Genomic DNA, 22,941 nt, shown 5'->3' with positions numbered 1-22,941 from the left:
AGGGAAAGGAAAGGAGAGGAGAGGGGAGAGGGGAGAGGGGAGAGGGGAGAGGGGAGAGGGGAATAAAAGAAAAAGGAGAAAAAGGAAAAAGGAGAAAGGAGAAAGGAAAAGAAAGGAAAGGAGGGAAGGAAGGGGAGAAAGAGAGAAAGTGAGAGAGAGAGAAAGAAAAAGAAAGAAAGAGAGAGAAAGAGAAAAGAAAAGAAAGAAAAAGAAAGAAAGAAAAGGAAGGAAGGAAGAGAGAGAGAAAAAAAGAAAGAGATAAAAAGAAAAGAGAAAAGAAAAGAAAAAAGAACAGAACAGAACAGAAAAGAGGAAGGGAGGCAGAAATCAATCTGGGGATACTAACTGCAGTTCTCTGTTATCTTTCTTGGGCAAATCACATCCATTAAGACATCAGCTAATTTTTCCAGTTTTGTTTTGTTTCTCATTAAAAAGTGGAACAAGGCCTAACCGTTGTGAAACAATCTAAGCATAAAATCTTACAGGCTTTCAAGTTTTTTTTCTGATTTTTCACAATCATGTCACCCACATTCTCATGGCAATTTTTTTAGTGACTCTCCTTTATCAAAGTTTCCCTAAGCATTCAACTTATTTTTCCTAGAAACAACAATTCCTTTTTATATTTCGTGGGTTTAATAAATACCCCATTAAATTACATAATTACAATAATAAGTACAACTGGCATTAACCAGTGAGGAACAAACCCAGCTGATTATTGGTAGGTCTGTAGCTCAGCTGGGGGCAGCAGGGACACAGGTGCCCTGAAGTGGCCCATTTGGTCTCATGCAGTCAGTGAGGACCATGTCTCTACTGAGGAAACTTAAAATGTCAGTTCATCAGGGGAGCTAGTTAAGAGAGTTTCAACTATACTGATAAATAGAATAAAATAATAAATAAACCTTCATTTATCTTTTAAGCCTTGACTATAATGTTGACAGCATTTTGAGTGCATTAAAAAATACAATTTTTGAGCCATTCATTTATAATATAGGAATCTATTTTAGGGTCATTAAAGTCTGTCTATGCACTTAAGGCATTTTATTTAAAACTTCATAAAGCATGCCATAAGCAAAAACAAACAAAAGAAAAACAAAAAACCATGAGCACTTAAGATTCATATGCCAGTCAACAAGCATTATTGTCTACAGAAAGTGGTCCCAAAAACCTCTGTGAAGAAAGGCTTTGTCATGAGCTGTGCCTCCACCAGCAACAGCAACAACTAACCCTTGACTAGTACTTCCTAAGTGCCAGGCACTGTTTTAAGCAGTGTACACATATGAACTCATCATCATGCTATCAATCTCATGATGTATGATTATTATCTTCATATTACAAGTGAGAAACGGAGGCATAGAATATTAAGTAATTTGCCCAAGTTATCCAGCTACTACGTGGCATAGCTGGGAGTTGAACTCACACAGCCTGGTTCTTAATCACTGTGTTACACGGCAAAGGCAGAGCTGATAGAAGATAACTCCTAGTGATGTTTCACCCTGAATGTGATCTGTCAGCTGTGACAGGCAGAAGTGACAGGCATTCACTTTCCAGGCAGGAGGCACTCAATCATCATCCATGTTCCTATGCTCAAGGACATGGAAAGCACCCAGCATTACAGGTCTGTTTCCACCTCATTCCATTATCTCACTTTGAGGGCAGATGACACACCTCTGGCAAACCAATAGTCCCCCAAATGTAATCTTATGATGAAAGGGGGAAGGAGCACTGGGTCCCCAATCAGGAGACCTGGGTGTGTGTTTCAGCTCTGCCACACACTTGCTATGTGATCTTGAGCAAGTCACTTTACCTCTCTAAGCCTCAATCTTTTAATATGTGGAATGAAGGGAAGCTCTCAGAGGTTTTCTGACACTTTTAGGAGCACAGATCCCTTTCTTTACTGAGAAGCCCGATACTTTGAAACAGAGGAAACCAGTGGTTCTCTAGTTGCAGGTACCCAGGGAAGGCAGCCCCACTGTGTCTCCCGGCTGATCCCTCCCCATCCCCTGGATGCTGGGAGATGACTGGGACTTAATTAGATGGCACAGGGCAGACAGGCACATGGTGAACAGAAGTCCTGGGATGAAGAGGAGGGCACAGAATGGGCAGAACAGAGGCTCACGAAGTGCTAATACTGGGAAGCAGCTGCCCAAGGAAGAGACTAAAGTCGTATCATTGAAAACCTCAAATATCAGACCAAAGAGTCTGAAGCTGCACTTGCAGGCTGAGGTCTATCAGCGATGCTTCTGATGTAGGGAGATGACATGATCAGAGCTGTCTGAAGACAGAAAATAGCAGAAAGCAGATGGATGGGAGCAGAGCAGGACCAAGAAGGTGGGACTGCAGCCATGAGCCAGGATGAGGAAGGAAGGCAGCACCCACTACAGTGACCACCCTCACAAGTGCTGGTCTTCTGAGGTCTGAGTATCCCTGACATTGAGCTCCAATATAACCTGTATATATCCTATATATCCTACTCAGCTTCAATTTATGCCTTAAAAACTAAAAACACACAGAGAATAACTTTATCATACTGAATTCAACCATGAACGTACAAAAAAGAAAGCAGTTGCAGAAAATAAGGCCACTTTTAAACAGTGTCATTTGGATGGTAGCTTCTAGAACACCTAGCTACCCTATGAAAACCAGTGGGACCATTAGCAGACTCAGCTGGCCTTGCCTGATGACAGCTGGTAGGGCTCAGGACAACAAGAGAACAATAACACACTTCTTGGAGCTCGGGTTGGCAGGCAACAGCAGGTGCTATGCAGGCTCTGGAGCCATGAAAACGACCCAGCTTCACGGTGACATGGCCCAGGCTCTCTGAGGCTAACAAGAGCTGACCAACTACCACAGTGACCTTCTTGGGCTCTATGGACAAACATGACTATGCAGTGACAGCCCCAGCCTGGGCTCCTATGGGACAACAAGAAGAGCAGCCAACTGTCAGTGACCGTAGCCTGAGCTCTCTGGGACATGAAGATAGCCAACTACTGAGCAGCCTGGGCTCTATGGGACAGCAAGAAACTTCCAAGTCTCCCACAACGCACTGCCTCTACAATCTTTCTCTTTTTCTATTTTTTATTTTTTTTGAGACGGGGTTTCACCCTGTCGCCCAGACTGGAGTGCAGTGATGCAAACTCAGCTCACTGCAGTCTCGACCTCCTGGACTCAAGCGATCTTCCCACCTGTGCAGCCTCCAAGCAGTTGGGACCACAGGCATGCACCATCACACCCAGCTAATGGATAAACAAAATATGGCACATTCATATATGGGAATATTATTTGACCATAAAAGGAAATGAAGGACTGATACTTGCTACAACATGGATGAATCTTGAAAATATTATGCTAAGCAAAAGAAGCCAGACACAAAGGTATATACAGTGCCATTTATATGAAATGTCCACAATAAAACTCATAAGCCAGGGGCAGTGGCTCATGTAATCCCAGCACTTTGGAAAGCCAAGGTAGAATTGCTTGAACCCAGAAGTTGAGACCAGCCTGTGCAAGATAGACAGACCCCTGTCCCTACAAAAAAAAAAAAAATTAAAATATTAGCCGGGCATGGTGGTGTACGCCTGTAGTCCCAGCTACTCTGGAAGCTGAGGTAGGAGGAATGCTTGAGCTCAGGAGTTCAAGGCTGCAGTGAGCCATGATCATGCAACTGCACGCCAGCCTAGGTAACAGAGCAAGACCTTGTCTCAAAACAAAACAAAACAAAACAAAACAAAAATCCCACCAAAAAAAAAAATTCATAAAGATAGAAAGTTGATTAGGAGTTGCCTACGGTTGAGGGTTGACAGAGGAGAAGGGGTTGGGGGAAATGAGAAGGAATTGCTAATGTAATGAGTTTCTTTTTGGATCGATGAAAACATTTAAAAATTGATTGTGGTGATGGTAGCACAACTCTGTGAATATACCAAAAATCATTGAATTGTACATTTTAAATGGGTGAATTGTACCGTGTGGGACTTGTATCTCAATGAAGTTCTTATTTAAAAAACAAGTCGACCATAGTGGCACCTGCCTGTAGTCCCAACTACTCAAGAGGCTGAGGCAGGAGGATCACTTGAGCCCCGGACTTGAAACCAGCCTGGCCAACACAGCAAGACCTCATCTCATAAAAACCAAACAAACAAACAAAAACCAACCCACCTCCACTCTCACTTGACCATGCACAAACAGGGAATGGAAATCCAGAGCACAGGACCTGGCCAACCCAGTGTCTTGGAGAGGGGACTAGGCCCTAGGCACAAGAAGCCCCAGCTCTGCAGCCTGGAAGAATTGTGACCTCGGACACATACTCTCCTTCAGCCAGTTTCAGTCTCTGTAAAATGTCAGCCATATGACCTGCTTCACAGAGTTGAGCAATTAAATTACACCGTAAGTGTGAAAATGTTTGGCATAGTGTCAGACACAGAATAAGCATGTAATACAAGCTAAAACCACAACGATCTATGGGAAAGTATGATGTAAACAACAAAGGCCTTTGTAAATGTAAGATAGTTTTATAACCTCATTTATAAAATTATAACATACATTATCAGAAACAATCCATTTTCAATGTCATATGCTGCTTTCCAAAGACTCACTTGAGCTCATTGCCCCACTGTTTCAAAGAGTAAAAATTAATGGAATTTGGATGCCCTGGGGCGGGCTGATTTGCAGCTTGTTCTCCCACCAGCTCTCCAGGCACAGTCTCCACAGCTAGGACATTTCTGGCTTTTTCTGCAGAAGCATTTGGGTGTGGGTAAATTAAATCTGAAAAGAAAAAGGTAAACAAATGTCAGTTACTCAAAGCTTCCACATAAAACTTGATATCCCACATAAAACACTGACTTGATATATTATATAAAAATCTAAACTATGTAATAGTATATTTTTAATGTATACTATATAAAAAACATAATCTGTGGGTAACTCTGGTGTTCTGAAACCATTTTCATCTAAATAGCTCCATGTTTCTCAAAGGAAGGTTGTGACATACCTCAAACCACCAAGTATTAACAGTGTTGGCCCAGAGAAACCAAAGGCTAGAATTTTCCTCCAGTACTGCAGATCAATAACCCACACCATAAACCCGTCATCAAAGTCCAATCACCTGTACTGATAAGAAACAATTTCCAGGATAAACTGTTATATAAGAAAAGCAAAGTGCAGGTCAGATTATACAAGGGTATCTTTTCTCTAAGAAAGTGGGAGAAATACAAATATAAATGTATTTGCTAATACTTGTAAAGAATGATACTGAAAAAATAAAGTTTGCACATCACAGAATAGCAGTTCAGTAAATTCACAAGCAAACACACTGATGCTAAGGCATGATGAAACTTCACATCTTCAAAATGTAAACTTTTGAAATAGTTAAGGTAGAAATCATATGATGGTCAGGATTTACCATCATATGGTAAATATGATGGTAAATAGCAGTATTTTGTTACTTAACAAATACATAGTAATATTTGCTTCAGGTAACATTTTATTTGCTTCAAAATAACAAAGCAGGATATCAATGAAACAAGAGGGGTAATTATTGCTGCAACTACCTAATAAACCTGGAGGTAATATTATGTTATTCTTTGTATATGTTTAAAATTTCCCATAATAAAAAGTTACTTAAAAAATTTTTTTTTGATAAAAACTTTTCTTTTTTTTTTTTTTCTTCTCCCAAGACAGAGTTTGGCTCTTGTTGCCCAGGATGGAGTGTTTCGCTCTTGTTGCCCAGGATGGAATCCAATGGCGCAGTCTTGGCTCACTGCAACCTCCTTCTCACGAGTTCAAGTGATTCTCCTACCTCAGCCTCCCAGGTAGCTGGGATTACAGGCACCCGGCACCACGCCCGGCTAATTTTTGTATTTTCAGTAGAGACGAGGTTTCATCATGTTGGCCAGGCTGGTCGCGAACTCCTGAGCTCAGGTGATCTACCCGCCTCCGCCTCCCAAAGTGCTGGGATATAGACATGAGCCACTGTGCTGATAAAAACATTTCTAACTACAAATACTTTGTATTCTTCCAAATGACATAATCTGCACTGGTGTTTCAGTGGTAGAATTCTCCCATGCCAAATGGCATAATCTCTCTGAGAATAGGACATGCTTGTAAACAGAATTCAATATTACTTTAAAATAATCAATTTGATCTACACTTCTTTTTAAAGTATCTCTGTATCAACAAAATCAACCATCTCTTTCTGTGAAATCAGAATTGACTGCTGACCACTGATATTCAAGAAAAATTCTTTTATCTTTCTTTTGAGATAGGATCTCAGTGAACACGACTCACTGCAGCCTCAACCTCCCAGGCTCATGAGATCCTCTTGCCTCAGCCTCCCAAGTAGCTGGGACTACAGGCACGCACCATGCCCAGCTCATTTTTGGGGTTTTTTGTTTGTTTTGTTTTGTTTTCTTGTAGAGACAGGGTCTGCCATGTTGCCCAGGCTAGTCTTGAATGCCTGGGTTCAAGCAATTCTTCCACCTTGGCGTTCCAAAGTGCTGGGATTACAGGCGTAAGCCACTGTACCCAGCCAAGAAAAATTTGTTTCTAATCAGAGGAGCACACAACCAGAGCCAGCAAGAACAGGTCTCTGCTAAAGGTCACTGAGCACTGGTAAAGGAAACAGACAGCAGGCATTCCTGGGCTGCTCCGGCTTGGAGAGCAATGTACTGAATGTCACATGATGAGCCTGCACTGTGTAGGCAGGTTCTGACTTGACCAGTCAGTGTGGGAAGGGCTTCAAAAACACACTGGGAAAGTATCTTGGGCGTGGCATGAGTAAACAACTGCTGTGTATCTATTAGGGTAATTTGGCTCTGGCCAGAAGAGTCAATGCATGGCTTACAGTAGGGTTCTGACTAGGAAAAGCAAGATGGTGTGCTGGGAACAGAAGAATTACAGGCTTGGTAACAGAGTACACATTTTTTTTTTTTTTTTTTTTTTCAGACTGGCTCTCACTCTGTCACTGAGGCCTGGAGTGCAGTGGTGTGATCACGGCTCACTGCAGCCTCTTGAGTCAAGAGGCAAGAAGTTACAAATAACCACAGATTGCCAGTTCTTGGTTTTACTATCATGTATTAAGCACTAGGCACCGAGGGCACAACAACCGATGAGACACAGCTTTCCCCATAAAGGAGAACACGTCCAGGAGACAGACATAAGTAACACAGTAACATGTCAAGCTCCAAGTCACCACAGAATAAATAAACATTGAGTCCTTGGGATCCAGACCCTTCCTCTGAGTCTTAGGGTTCCAGGAGATACCTGGGGGACTTCTAGAGGGAGAAGAGGATGGGGGCCCCATGCTCAGTTTCATCCTCAGCAGTTCCTCTCTTCACCTTTTATATACTGGGGTTCCCTTTAAGATTTCATTTGGAAAAGAGGTTCCAGCAAACAAAAGACAAAAAAAGTTCAAACCCCACTAATCCAGTCCAGTCTCCTTACGTACTTTCTCCATCAGGACACTAGCGTCCAGAGCCAGGGCCAGAACCCGGACACCTGCCCCTGCAGTATACAAACATCGCAAGGCAGGTAGAGATGAGTGTACCTACCAGAGGAGGGCACAGTACCTGGAGTGGGGGGCGGGGGGTGCTCAATGTTGGTGAGCGCATGTGTCAGTTTACAGGTACATGGAGTACGGGCGCAGCACAAACTCCTTTACTTCAAGGGCTGGTCTTACAACCATCATCACAATTCTAAGCCAAATCAGGAAATAAACACAACAAACTGTACGGATTTCTACTACAGGCTGAGTCTGGCCTCTTCTTCCTGTGTGGGTTAGTAGCAAGGTGATGAACGGCCTCTCTGCGAGACTGGACTGTCAAATGCTCATGTGGCAAAGTGCCTATTACCAAGAAAACCCCAGGCCTTGCAGCAACCCACAGCCCATACTGGAAATACTTCCTGAGGAACTCAGAGGCCCCAGGGAGGGGTGGAGAAAAGGGACCAGAGCCCAGGGAGGAACATGTTGGAGGACAATTTCTAAAAGTAATTATCTGACTTGAAAAAGAAGCTCTTTTCCAGCTTAATACATTTTTGCTGTAACTGTTATTTTTGTCTGGTTTTTGGTTTTTAAGAGACCATGTGAGATGTACTTAATGAAAGCAGAGCTGCTGGCTTCTCCTCAATACATGTCCTAACATTAGCATGCAGGGAACCGCCTCAAGGAGGACATTAAGGGAAAACACAAACTAGGACATGGCAACATTTCCTCGAAGATTTTAAGAGGCTGGACTGGTGTTCATGAACATGTCTTTTGTCTTACAGCTTCAGTGGGGAAAGAAAGTCTGTGCCTGATGGTTTTTGGTGTTTAGACCTCTGTCCTTTTTAAACATTTTCAAATGCCTAAATGAAAACTCTGAGGGAGTTTCCGACTGCATTGTTCCCATTTCCTAGGTTCTGATTCTAGCACCGCCTCTAAATCCAGCGTGACCCCGGGCAGTCTCAGCCTCCCTGGAGCTGCTGGCTTCTCCTCCCTGGTCTCCAGCCTCCCTGGTCTCCAACAGCCGTTCCCATTTGCTGCATTCTACCACATGATGCTCAAAGTCTCCTCCTAATGGGACTCCCTGCACAGGAGCGGCTCCTGCCTACATCTGGACTGCCTCAGTGAGTATTCCCTCTCCTCTCCTGCTGTGTCAGTCAGGCCTAGGTGCTCCGCCAGCAACTTCTACAGAGCACAGAACTGCGTACAGTGGGAGAATTCTCATAAAACTCAACCCAGGCCTGTAGCTGCATCCAAGAAAGGAGAAAAGAACATTGGGAAAGGGTTGTCCCCATATGCATCTTAATGAAAAGCAGAACTTTTCATTAAGGACACAGCAAACGAAAGTGTGGGTGTCAACACTGGGAGGTGGAGGAAGGCAGGGTGGGCTTAATCTGAAAATTTTTTTTTTATTTACCAATGTGAGTTTTAATACAGATTGTGAAGGACCAGTCAAGAGGAACAGAAGTATCTTCCAAGTGAGAACACAGCATACATCTAAGCACCAAAAAAAAGAGGCGGCAAACCACCAGGTCCTGACAGGCCCCAGCATAGGCCAGTCCATATGTCTGGTTAATTATTCATCTGCCTGTCCCCTACCCCCATCAAGGACACAACTCTGTGAGAAGTGAACCTCTATCTGATTTGCTAACAGCTGCATATCCAACACCTAGCATAGAGGAGTGACTGAATAAATATTGGTTAAATGACCAAATTAATCCGTAAGCGACAGGAACTTGCTAACATGGCATGGGAGAAAAGGCCTTCTGTGGGTTTAAACAATCGGGCAGAAGGCAGCAAAGGCTCCTGCAGTTCTTGAATGGATTTATACTCATCATCATTCCTGACTTTCCTCTCTCCTGCCACCTTGCCTCTGACAGATTCCCTGAATTGGGGTGGGGGTTTCCCTCTTTTCCTTTCCCATTCCTCCCTGTTCTCCTGCAACCTGACTCAGCCACCGCCCCTGCCCCCATTCACAGCCACATCAACCCCTGTATTCACCTGCATTAAGTCCCACCAAATCTAGGCTGAGGATGTCCCTGCTGACACCAAACTCCAAGCTTGTTCCAGATAGTCTCCTTTTCGACCCTATCCAGCAGGTTCCTCCCAGACAGAACTGCAATCAAACCCCACTCGGCATCTCCCTGACATCCTCCCTCCCACAGTCACATTCCTTCACAACCTGACTTTCACAGAACCTTCAAACCAGAAGGAACCTGGTTCAGAGAGCATCTTGCTTCACAGATGGGGAAATCATGATGTACTCAAGGTCCCATAAGCTCTCTCCATGCTGTCTCTCAGATACAATGCTGGTAACTACCGATACTTCACAAGAACGGATGGCATTTTGCATTTTACAAGGATTACACAAAAGCACAGCTTCCTTGATCTCTGTATGGAATCATGACATTAAAGGTTGATGTGTAATTCCTGTGGCACTGCCAACGCGGGGCCTGCATTCCACCTAATGGCTTTCCTTCTGGCAGCCCTCTACACCCTGCACCCCGCACCGAGAGCACTGCTCAAGCTGCCTGAGGACTGAAAGTTACAGCTACTCCTCCCACGCCATCCCCTTGCACACAAGCTGTTAAGAGTGTAACAGTTCAACTACCCGATGCAGCTGCTTCAGGGGAGGAAATGTGTGGTCATCCTTCAAACTGTCTTCACAATACAATGTTCTGCAAGAAATACCATCCATATTCAAACAGGCACTTGGGCATTTGAGCCTGCTATGACCATGAATGCTTTAGTACTCATGAACTTTCAAGAAGTTTTTTTTAAAAAAGCAGGATCTTGTTACCCCTGGCTTGTTTTCTTATTAGTTTATGTGGGGAATGAAGTAAACAGAATGTGCTAGACATACATCCTGTAATGAGGCTATTAGTCATTTATGGGCACCTCCTTTGGGTTCTAGTTACCTCATTCTCAACAGCTATAAAGGTTTGTAGACCCCTGATTGTATCTTTATGCAAATTATTCTTTTGTGTTGAAACTAGGTCTTTCTCTATCCAAACACAGAAGACAATGTGGAATGGTATTTGAGGCATGGCATGCCTTCAGAGGACAGGCTACAAAATAGAAGGCAGACAGAACAGATATTGACTAATAATAAAGCTGCAAGTTCCAATCACACACAGGAAAGTCTCTTACTCAACACAGATTCTAGAAAAAAAGTTAATGGAAGCAACTATGTGACAGTGCTGGCTCCTTAATGAATATTCAATCCAGCTTTTCCTTACTTATAAACCTTGGTTTTGATCGTGGCCATATGCTCAGCTAAAATACTTGGCTTCCCAGACTCCTTCCAGCTAGGAATGGCCATGTGACAGTTCCAGCTAACGATGCATAAGCCACAGGTTTCTGGGAAAGCATTCTCCTTTTTGATGTAAGTGCCACCCCCAGGGGCAGCTAGCATGAGCAGGAAAGCTAATACACTCTAGCAATGGAAAACAGAGTCAGAGACAGCTTGGGCCCCTCAGCAGCACTAGTGAGTAGCTATGCCAGCCATAAACTGCTTATCATGTGAGACAAATTACTCCCTATGTGTAAGTCCTTATTAGGAAGGTTTCCTATTAATTACAGCTGAACATAATGCTAACCCTTTCAAAATGATATCATCTCATACATATGTATACAATATATAATATATGTGTATATACACATACATATGGCTCTTTACACTTAACAATGCAGTTTCCCATTTGATCCTTATAACAACTACAAAGGAGGGTGAACAAACTTCAATACCCAGAGCCACAGTTTCCTACCCCTGTACTACAAGATAAGTGACTTACTTAGAGTCTGACAACTAGTAAATATCCCCAAGACTCACAGGCCCACAGGGCTTCTTCCACCAGGTAGAGCTGCCTTCTAAGATATATAACTAGCTATCAGTGGAAAATGTTAATCCCCTATATTTTTCCCCATATTAACTTTAGGTGCTAGGAGGTTCCTGATGGGTGAAGCCCATTAGACTACAAACCAAAATGTTCCAAACAACTGGGTGACCACGAGACAATACTAGGAAAAATTTTATTTTTAATGCAAATCAGTTATAAAAACACTCTTCTTTAATTCTTGCTAGAGTAGGCTAAGCTGAGCAGATAACTACAAGCATGGCTTTAGAAACTTCACAGAGCACTGCCATATAACACAACACAATTTATCTTTGAACCGGATTTGATCTCTGATGATGAAACAAAAGGGGCTAAAATACAAGCTTTTCTTCTTGACTTCCTGCTTTAGATTTTGTGACTTCCTGAGCTATTATAGTTTCACATACTGCTCTGGGGGGCCCAAAGTTTCATTCCTTGTTCTTAGAAGCTATCTAAAAATTAATAGAAGTCTAAAGTTACAGTCATTTCTATCTGTAAAAATCTTCAAAGGCACTCCACTGCTCTTAGGATAAAGTCCAAAATCCCAAGGCCAGCAGTCTAGGCTCTTCCCCCAGCTCTGGCTCTGGGTCCCGGGTGTGCCCCCAGGTTCAACTCGCACCCCACAACTGCTTCCAGCCGGTAGCCATCCTGACTGCAGCTCTGGGAAGGCACCGCAGTCCAGCCCTGTCATCTGCCTCCCCGCTTCTCTACCTAGCTAATTCCTAGCCATCCTTCAGGCTTTGGCTTAGATGCACTTCCTCAGAGAGGCCCTAACTGCCAGAAGCTATGCACAGCCCACTTACAGCCCATGGTACCAGCATGCACCCTTCCCTCACATTTCTCTCATTTTTTCTCTGCACAACCACCCTGCTTGACTAGAAATTCTGTGAGGAGAGGGGCAAAGCTCATCTTGAGTGCCAACTTTGCTGAATGAATGAGTAAATGTCAGATGGCATTTACTCAAATGCTAAATTCGATAGCTGGAGTCCCCAAATCAAAGGAGGAGAAACAAATATGGGCTTCAGATGTTTTCTCTGGCTCTCCAATCACAGCATTTTGGCTTAGAAGGAGGAAGGACAGCTGTTATAAAGAGACTATAGGGATAAGCATTACTTCTTTGTCCTCCTTTTGGTTTAATATCGCTGAGTCTTTGCTAGAAAGAAGCACTTGGTGTCCTCAGAACAAAGGAACTGAGGCAAATCAAGCACCTCCTGTGCCAAAGGCAGTGGCTATGCTCATGAACACCGCCTGTTCCCACAGGATTTCCAAATGTTCCAAGTGACTCAGACACTCAGTTAGGAGCTCCTTTTGATGAAAAGCACTAGAAGAGTGGCTTTCAAAAGAACTCAGTTACCAGTGACTTGACCCTGAACTAAACATAAGGGGGCAAAAAGTTGAAAATAAAGGCATGACCTCAGAACTTGGAATAGTCAAAGTGCTAAGACAGTCGTGAAAGTGACTCGAAAACTCTCACAGAAAATATATCAACAAGTACAAAGCATATATAGTAATTTCTCACTGATAAGAGGATTAACCTACTGAAAAATACTGGGACAAGTAAAAACAAGACTGGCAAATTTGGAGATGAAAAATTTGTCTAAGAACGCATTTGTTTCTGGAGTAAATCAGCCACACATGTGCCAACACCATCCTTGGTGGGACAGGCAACTCGGATGCAGCCCTGTGTTCTGCTGAGCAAAGGGTCCCACAGGTTTTATTAAGTGCAGACAACATCTCTTTATGAAACTGTTAGAACTAGTCCTTACTGTTGTCTACTTCTTTTAATGTATGCTCCATGTGTCTTCCAAAAATACTAGTACAATGGCCTGGGCTTTTTAGACCTTACTTCGAGCTTAGGAGGCTTTTTTGTTTGTTTGTTTGTTTGTTTTTCTGGATGTGTTCTTTGCCCTGTATGGAGAGCAGGGGCCAAAAATAGTCCCATCTCCACAGTCTTTGCCGGGGGGTAGGATGGGCAGCAAATAATTGTTGTCCTGTTCTTTCTAGAGGTTATCTCCATGTTGCAAATGGCCAGGGATTACCCTGAGTTATAGAAATGCCACGAATCCAGGACAGAATTAAATCAATGTTTGAAGGTTAAAGTCTTCCTAAGAAACACTAGAGAATTATAAGTGGAATGTTTTGAGAATACCTTGCTAGCGTATACAAACACCTGTTAACCTTGGCAAGTCTGCCCAAGCATGACCATTTAGGCACGAGTGCTCCATCATTAGGTGTGGTAGAAAGGCTGGCCCTGCAGTCAGAACTAGACTTACAGCACCACAACTTACTACATGCTGACCTTAGTCGTATTATCTCTTCCATATGCTTGGCACTGGCCTTGCCTGATTCCAAGGCCATCTCTGGGTTTGCATAAGCTTCGTACATGGAGGCGCTGGGTAACTGTGGAATGCTGTCCACTCATAAGGTAGCATCACTATTATTTCTTTCCAAAATCATTTTCATTCACTGCTAAGTTCATGTGTGGTATCGAATGGCTCACACAAATAACTGACCCAGCTCCCCTTTATTTCTGCCTTACCGGTGTTATCTCTGGCTACAAGACCCTTAGGAAAATCCCCGGGAGTTGGAGAGGTCCTGCTGTCCCACTTGACCATGTCGAGACTGTTACAATATTCCCATCTCTTCTGCTGAAGCTCCTGTAACCAGTAAGTCATGAGTTGACGATTGGGAGCCTAGAAAGAGGGAGGGGAAAAACATGTTATGGCCACCAATAATATGAAGAGCTTAACAAATATTATGTCTCATGAGTACAGACTGTTCAGCTTGCCATATGAGAGTTAAGATGAACAGATCAAGGAAACTTCAGCTACAAGATTAGTAGCTTTTGCTCATGATGAGTTGGTCAAGCAAACAGCAATTGTGACATGAAGAATTGAACACAATTAATAAGAAGTCTTTTTAACAATGCAGCATAACATTTCCTCAAAACTGTTTAGGAAGGTGTGATAATACTGCTGCTCTTTTGCTCTGAGCAACTATAAATTCCATCTTCAGAAATAAAATCTTACATAGGTATGAATGACGGCCTTGCCAAATCACATCAAATAATGATATTTAAATTCCAGGCCAGGCGCGGTGGCTCATGCCTGTAATCCCAGCACTTTGGGAGGCCGAGAAGGGCGGATCACGAGGTCAGGAGATCGCGACCATCCTGGCTAACACGGTGAAACCCCGTCTCTACTAAAAAATACAAAAAAAAACTAGCCGGGCGTGGTGGCGGGCGCCTGTAGTCCCAGCTACTCGGGAGGCTGAGGCAGGAGAATGGCGTAAACCCAGGAGGCGGAGCTTGCAGTGAGCTGAGATCCGGCCACTGCACCCCAGCCTGGGCGACAGAGCGAGACTCCGTCTCAAAAAAAAAATAAAAATAAAAATAAATAAATAAATAAATTCCATCAGCATCTGAGAGTATACAAAGAAAACTGCAGATTAAAAACTAGCTGGCACTCCTATCAGAATGGCTAATATTTCAAAAAGTTGACAATGTCAAGTACTGACAAGGGTGAAGGGCAGCTAGAACTTTCATAAGCTGCTGGTAGAATGCAACTTGGTGCAGCTACTTTAGAAAACAGTTTGGCAATTCCTTATAAAGTTAAACATACACTTACCAAGTGACCTGGCAAGCCCATCCCTACATATCCACCCAAGAAGAATGAAAACATATTCACACAAAGACCTGTATGTAAGTATGTATAGAGGTTTTATTCATAATTGCCAAAAAAATGAGAACTTCATTTGGTGAAAGGATTGAAAAAAAACTGTGGTACACATCCATACAATAAAATACTATTTAGCAATAAAAAGGAGCACACTATTGATTCCTACAACATGGATAAATATTAAATGCATATTGCTAAGTGAAAGAAGCCTGACCCAAATGGCTATATATTATATGACGCCATTTATGTAACACCCTGAAAAGGCAAAATTGTCAGAACAGAAAACAAATCGGTGGTTGCCAGGGCTTGGCAGGGAGGGGAGTAGCTGACTACAAAGGGGCAGCACAAGAATTTGTGGGTGACAGAACTGTTCTGTATCATGGTTCTGGTGGTAAAGTCATGATTCTACGCATTTGTCCAAAATCATAGAATTATATACACAAAGAGTGAATATTATTTTAAAAAATCAACCAAGATGGGGGAGAGGACCCAGAACAATAAACCTAACTGTAAACAAACTAGACTGCAGGTATGGGTTAAGGTCTCCAGGCTGCCCCCTGCAAAGGAGTCCCAAGAAGAAGGAAGGCTGTCATGACACAATTATGGGAACTTCATCAACACTGGCATCCAGTGACATGTGCAGACATCAGACACAGTGGTTCCCAAGATCAGAGGCAGTGAAGAAAATGGCTCTGCAGGCATGACAGCAAGAGACAGGCCTAAACCAAACTACTACTACTTACAAGCAAAGGATACAAAGAATAACCTCCGGGTGCTGTGGCTACAACCTGGGTCTTTTTAGTGATAATTGCATACCTGGCCTCAGATAAAGAAAAGCCTTCATTACAGGATATTTGGGTATTTTACAGAAAGTTCTTCCAACTATCAGCCAAGTTGCCATTTCATCTATTCATTTAACCAACATTTGCCAAGCACCTATCAGGTACCCAGACCTGGGGCTAGGCCTAGTGAGAAAGACAGGAAAAAACACCCAGTAATTTCCATGCTGCATTAAGTGCTATGACAGAAAGCAAAGCAGATGAGGCAGGGCTGGCGTGACTGGAGAGCACTGGGGAAGGACAAATAGCCAAGGAGGGAGGTACAGCAAAGGACAAGGTACTCAAAGTTCAGGACACCTGCCACATGCAGGTTTAAAAGCTTCAAAGTATTGGTTTAATGTCTATCTTCTCCAAGAAATAAACTCCAAGTTGTCTCCATTTCTCTAGCATCTAGCTCAGTGCCAGGCACATAGTAGGTCAGTATTTACCGAATACATATATGTAGGAATAGTGAATGAATGAATAATCAGAAAATGATACAGGAGAGCTTGGTCTTAAATGGGAAGCAGGCAGTGGCCAGAGGAAAATAGATTTCAGGAAGAGAGAGGAGTGTCTACAAAAGTGAAAAGGTCAGAGAGCAGGAGTGAGGTGAGGTCAGTGAGTGGCAAGGACCTGGCCCTGAAGGGACTTGTGTGCCTTCCTAAAGAGATGGAATGGGGAACTTAGCAGGGCACTGGGGAAGGACACATATCAGATTATTAGACAAAGGTACTGCTGGTGAAAATGGTGGTGAGGGAAAGGCAGGTGCACAGTTTGCATAGAAGGAGATTAGCTCAGGCCAGAGGCCATGAGCCCACTTGAGAGATCCATGAATTGCAGCCTGGAGTTTGGGCGGCAGGCTGGTTGCAGGGTAGACACAGGAGCTCAGCCTGGCCCTGGGGCGGAGCAAAGAGCACACAAACATTTCCACAGGAGGGGAGAGGAGAGTCACCAGGCAAGTCAGGAACTGAGACACACAACCACAGCCAAATTCAGAGCCCAAAGCCCACCCAGTCCTCCCCTTTTTTTTGTAGATGAGGGGATAGAGGCCCAGAAAGGGAAGTGACTTGTCTAGATCATACAGGGAGTCAATACTGTGAGCCCGGTCTGCCAAACCCCCAACCCTTAGAGGCAATTGTGTGTTTGGGTGGGGGTAATGTGTGTGTCTGGTCCTCCCACCAGCTCCCTGACTACCTGGTCCCTCCATCCCCATGCCATGGATGAGCTGAGCACCCTGGGAGCCTTCTGCTCCAGCCAGGGAGGCGTCCAGACACTTGCTCTACTTCCTCTTGTTCAGCCTGCACACGCAGCTGTGTTTCTATTTATGCTCAGGAGCCACAGGCTGCTCAGAGAAGCTGGCACACACTCACTAGGACAGATCTGAACCAACCTCTCCAGCTGCCTCTGACAATGCAGGCACCATGAAAAATCTGCTTTTTACAAGAAATCCTTTTCCCTTTAAATCTCTGAGTATTAAATCTAACTGGGAAACAATTAGTAACCTCTGAGTCATCTCTCACTAAATTCCCGGGGCAAAACTTTGAGATCACATGCTTTCAACGACTGCTATTTTACCATATTGTAGAAATTTGGTCAATAAGGTGGGCAAAATCTGGTCAGTAAGGCAGTTAATCTAGACACTGATTAACTGGGTTTGTTTCCTTTCAAAAAAAAAAAAAAAAAATCTAGACAGGCAGGTGTGGTTGCTCACACCTGTAATCCCAGCACTTTGGGAGGCCGAGGCAGGCAGATAACCTGAGGTCAGGAGTTCGAGATCAGCCTAGCCAACATGGTGAAAACCCCGTCTCTACTAAAAATATTTTTTTAAATTAGCCAGGCGTGGTGGTGGGCACCTGTAATACTTGGGAAGCTGAGGTAGGAGAACTGCTTGAACCCAGGAGATGGAGGCTGCAGTGAGCTGACACGGTGCCACTGAACTCCAACCTGGGCGACAGTGAGACTCTGTCTCAAAAAAAAAAAAATCTAGAGATCACTAGAAGACTTTTTACTTCAATCCCCAATTAGCTAGTAAAAGGCTGGGGGCCAGGCTGTCTGAAATGTCTCTGGGGCATGTGCTTTGACAGAAAAGCCCCAAAGGGCCTTTTCTGAAGACAGCTGAAACCCGAAGACAGAAACACACACAGGCTCTAAGACTGAGCACCACTAAAAGTACAATACAGCAAAATCAGCAGAAATCCAAAAAGCCTCTGGGTTTTCCATCTGATATCTTTCAGCGAAGGGCTAAATGGAGATTCGGCTCAGGCCTAATTAAATGTATAATCACAAACCAGCCTCTTTATCGCCCCAGTCCCAATAAATTGGTTCAGATCTGCCCTGTCCAACACAATAGCCACTAGCCAGACGTGACTACTGAGCACATGAGAGGAGACCAGCACCACATGATAAAATCTTTTGGATACACTGAATTAAATACAACAGTATTAAAATTAATTGTACCGGTTTAATGTGGCTACTTGAAAATTTAAAAGTATGTATGTGGCTCATATCTTATCTTTACTCAACAGAGCTGGTCTATACCACAATGGCAAATATATTCCATTTTGAGAGCCAAGGTTGGTGGGAGATCTGGCTTGGCAGGAAACAGCACCTCAGGATTACAACGTAAGCCAAGAGCATGGGGTCCCCATGGGGGTGTGGGGCAGCCAACACCATTGCTCTTCTACAGCACTTTATGACTCAAGATAACTTCTCTCTTTAAACAGGCACCTCCATATCTCCAACCATCCCATGGTCCATTAATGTCCAAGGAGAGGCCAACGTTCTTTAGGAACCCAGGCAACTGCTGGTCTGACTAACAGCTTTAGTGCCTTTATTCAGTGCTCCCAAAGTGGCGCGAGTAGGACCTTCGAGTGATCTGGCTGCACAGACAATGCCTTGCTGGGTCTATCACCAGGAGTTCCCTCCGCTGAGGCTCAGCGCAGCTGGTGACAATGAGCCAGTCAGCGCAGAAGCTTACCACCAGGACCACACAGCATTCACCAAAGACATGTCCGCCAGAGGAATGAGGACCAGGAAGGATCACCATCTGCCCCCCACCCCTCAGAATGACCATTTAAAACGCTGTGGTCCCATGTTCTGGAGAGTCAGACAGGCATTCCACTCACGCTAGAAGAAACAGCGACAAGGCAGACCTCCACAGATCAGCAGAGAATTGGGAGCTGATTCCACGCAAGCACCCAGCAAGAAGCCAGGTGTTAGCAGGTGCTGTCTGATACCTCACCCAGGCCAGCTCCTGAGTCTCCCCTCACACCAGTCTCCTCAGCTCCTTCCTACTCACCCTTCAAGGTCCAATGCAAAAGCCAGCTCTTCAGAGCAGGCTTCCCTGACCTGGTTGTGCATTTTGTCTCCCCTCACACCAGTCTCCTCAGCTCCTTCCTACTCACCCTTCAAGGTCCAATGCAAAGGCCACCTCTCCAGAGCAGGTTTCCCTGATTTGGGGATACATTTTGTCTCCATTCTCTGAATGGGGAGCCTGGAGAATCTTGTAGCCCAGGTAACCCTCCCATGGAGATGAGGGCACTCCCTGCGTGTTCCTCACTAACCTAAGTTCCTTAAAGGCAGAGGCCAGACCTGCTGGTCTCAATATGATCCAAGATGCCTTGCACGGTGTCCTGAATATAAACACTCAAATATCTGACTCATCCTCTCATGTTCAATTGTTGCTACTTCCTCTCAACAATGCTGAAATCCCAGGTCAAATATGGCACCAATCCCAATATGAGACAAAGCCGAACATCTTGGAAAGCCATTGTAGTTGTCTCCTACATGGCTGCATGAACGTCCTGGGTTTCTTCTACTCAGGAAGAGGGGCAGACAAGGATTGGGTGGTCACAATTCTACATGGCAGCCATCTGCTGCCTTTGGGTGCCAAGACATGAGGCACCAGCTAGGAGAATAAAAGCAAGCCATCTGTGTTCTGCTCGAGGTGGGAATGCAGTCCTTGACAGCTGGCTGAGAAGTACCATGTGATGCCCCAGCTGCTCCCACATGCTGCTGTCCCCAGGTCTCTAGTAGCACAAAACCCAGAAGCCCACTCATGTGTGAGACAGGCCCTGGCCACCTGTTTCTTCTCTTGGGCCCCAGAGACTACCCTCAGCCTCCCACCGGCTCTCAACTTGATGCTTAGACAAGTCCCACAATAAAGTTGTTTGATTACAAGTTAACTGATTTCAATACACAAATATTAAGGGTCCACTCTCAGCGGGAAGTGCATGATTGTGAGGAGAGGGGCTGGAGTAGCAATCCAGCAGCAGCTACAGGGAGTCGGGCCTCATTATCTCCACTAAACAACAAGTTTATCTAAGCTTTTATTCCCTTTGGTAAACAATGTCCGCCTATCAAAATTTACCACATTTTAGAAGCTATAATAATGTTCACATTCTTTGACCCACAATTCCATTCCTAGAAATGTAGCTAAAGTAGTTCAAAAGAGGAAAAAGGGACAACACCATGTACATAAAGTGTTCATTTGCTTGACAAATGTTTATTAAGAGCCTAACTTGGGCCAAGTCCAGTAGTTAGCACTAAGAATACAGAACTGGATGAGATCTGGTTAATTCCTACCTCTGAGATATTCACCGCAAGCAAACATTTTCCTTTATGCCAACAATAAACAGTGGGAAACAGGTTCATAATTATAATCAACATAAAATGCCTAGGTATCCAATTAAGAAATCTAGAGGCCAGGCCCAGTGGCTCATGCCAGTAATCCTAGCCCTTTGGGAGGCTCAGGTGGGTGAATCGCCTGGGCTCAGGAGTTTGAGACCAGCCTGAGCAACATGGTGAAACCACATCTCTCAAAAAAAGAAAATTAGCCAGGCACAGTGGCATGTGCTCGTAGCACCAGCTACTCAGGAGGCTGAGGTTAGAGGATCCCTTGAGCCCAGGAAACAGAGTTTGCAGTGAGCCAAGATCTGTACCCAGCCTGGGCGACAGAGCAAGACAAATCTCTTGGTTAACCAGGCATCGTGGCTCGCCCCTGTAATCCCAGCATTTTGGGAGGCCAAGGCAGGCAGATTACCTGAAGTCTGGAGTTCGGGACCAGCCTGGCCAACATGGTGAAACCTCATCTCTATTAAAAATACCAAAATTAGCCAGGTGTGGTGGCGCACTCCTGTAATTGCAGCTACTCGGGAGGCCGAGGCAGAAGAATCGTTTAAACCCAGGAAGCAGAGGTTGCAGTGAGTCGAGATTGTGCCACTGCACTCCAGCCTGGGCAACAAGAGTGAAATTCTGTCTCAAAAATGAAAACAGAAGACACTGTCTCTTTAAAATGTAATAATAATAGGCCAGGTACAGTGGTTCATGCCTGTAATTCCAGCACTTTGGGAGGCAGAGGTAGGCAGATTGCTTGAGCCCAGGAGTTCGAGATCAGCCTGGGCAATATGGTAAAACCTCGTCTCTATTAAAAATATAAATTTACCAGGTGTGGTGGCACACTCCTATAATCCCAGCTGCTCGGGAGGCTGAGGCAGGAGAATCATTTAAACCTGAGAGGCAGAGATTGCAGGGAGCTAAGATCGTGGCACTGCACTCCAACCTGGCCAACAAGAGCAAAACTCCACCTCAAAAACAAGACCCTGTCTCTTAAAAATATAATAATAACAGGCCAGGCACAGTGGCTGACGCCTGTAATCCCAGCACTTTGGGAGGCAGAGGCAGGCAGATCACTTGAACCCAGGATTTCGAGACCAGCCTGGCCAACATGGTGAAATCCCCTCTCTACAAAAAGTGCAAAAATTAGCCAGGTGTGGTGGTGCATGCCTGCAGTCTCAGCTACTCAGAAGGCTGAGGTAGGAGAATTTCTTGAGCCCAGGAGGTTGAAGCTGCAGTGAGCCATAACTGTACCACTGTACTCCAGGCCAGGTGACAGAGTGAGACCCTGTCTCCAAATATATATATGTAATTTATATATATAATATATATAATGGCATTAGGACAACTGGCCAAATATCTGGAAAAAAATAAGTGATGCCCTGGGTAAGAAACCTATCATCAGAGAAAATAATTTCAAATTTAATTCAAGATTTAACAAACTAATGAATTCAATAAAAACCATTAAATGAATGAATTTAACAAATAAGTAAATTTAATAAAAACCATTAAATCAGTAGAAGAAAAAGCCTGTATAATTAAAATTAAGTTTCTATCTCTTTCTGCCTGTTACAACAGCTGTATAGATTTCCACCAATTATAAAGGTATGGAAGGGAAGATAGGACTTAAATCAAGCAATGCGGCATAGCAGAAATTCACATGGGAAGGTTTAGCTAAAACTGAAGTATAAACAGCAGCCACAAGACTCTACACAGAAAATGAATGCCATGTGCACCATGATGCAGTAGATGAGGAAAACAAAACACTCTTTCAAGACCAAGCCCGAAACTGAAAGCTAGAAGGACAGACACTTCAAACCGTAAGCCCGGGAGCTGCTTCTCCCATGGGCAACCCTGGAAGCCAGCTCCAGGCAGCAGGGAGTCACTGATCATAAGAGGGCTGATGATTCTCTCCAGCAGCACAAGAAACTGCAGTCCTAACATTTCTATTTTCTTGGAAGGTAAAGGGCTTTCTAAACCCATAAAGAAAGCAAAGCAAAGAAAATATGTGTCTAAAACACTACAAATAAATTAATAGACAAAGACGAACTGAAAAAAGACCAAACAACTTCAAAGTCACTAAGCGTGGCGTAGAGTTTCACACCACCATAACTTTGCAGGGCTCTTCACTCTTCCTGGACTGTGGGAAGTCCTGTTTGTCTGGTGAGTTCCTATTAATCTTTAGTTTAAAAAAAAAAAAACGTATTTTAGACTTCTATTTCAAATAATAACAATCTACATCTGCTGAGGAGAATTTGGAAAACACAGGACAGCAAAAAAGAAAATAAAATGAACATAGCTGCATCACCAGAAATAACCACCATTAATACTTTGGTATTTCCAAACATTTTTCTATCCATAAATGTATAGAAAATTCTCTACCCATATATTTTCTACCAATTTTCTAGCCAATTGGTAGAAAATCAATTTTCTTTATAAAACTGTATTAAAATTACATAGACTCTTCCATAATCTATATTTGCATA

General features: G+C 43.9%; 1 protein-coding gene across 1 annotated transcript in view; it reads right to left on the bottom strand.

Annotated features, from left to right (window-relative positions):
- Nucleotides 1–22,941, bottom strand: part of TBC1D2B (TBC1 domain family member 2B) — an 82,025-nt gene that overhangs the window by 43,686 nt on the left and 15,398 nt on the right. The window contains exons 2-3 of the mRNA XM_009210701.4: nucleotides 13,886–14,039; nucleotides 4,590–4,758 (exon numbers count right to left, since the gene is read on the bottom strand). Of these exons, the coding sequence (XP_009208965.2) occupies nucleotides 4,590–4,758; nucleotides 13,886–14,039 (323 nt within the window). The remainder of the gene's footprint in view (nucleotides 1–4,589; nucleotides 4,759–13,885; nucleotides 14,040–22,941) is intronic.

The sequence above is a fragment of the Papio anubis genome, chromosome 7, assembly GCF_008728515.1.
Source record: "Papio anubis isolate 15944 chromosome 7, Panubis1.0, whole genome shotgun sequence".
Classification (NCBI taxonomy): domain Eukaryota; kingdom Metazoa; phylum Chordata; class Mammalia; order Primates; family Cercopithecidae; genus Papio; species Papio anubis.
The sequence above is the reverse complement of the archived record's forward strand: the minus strand, read 5'-3'. Positions and strand labels throughout refer to the sequence as shown.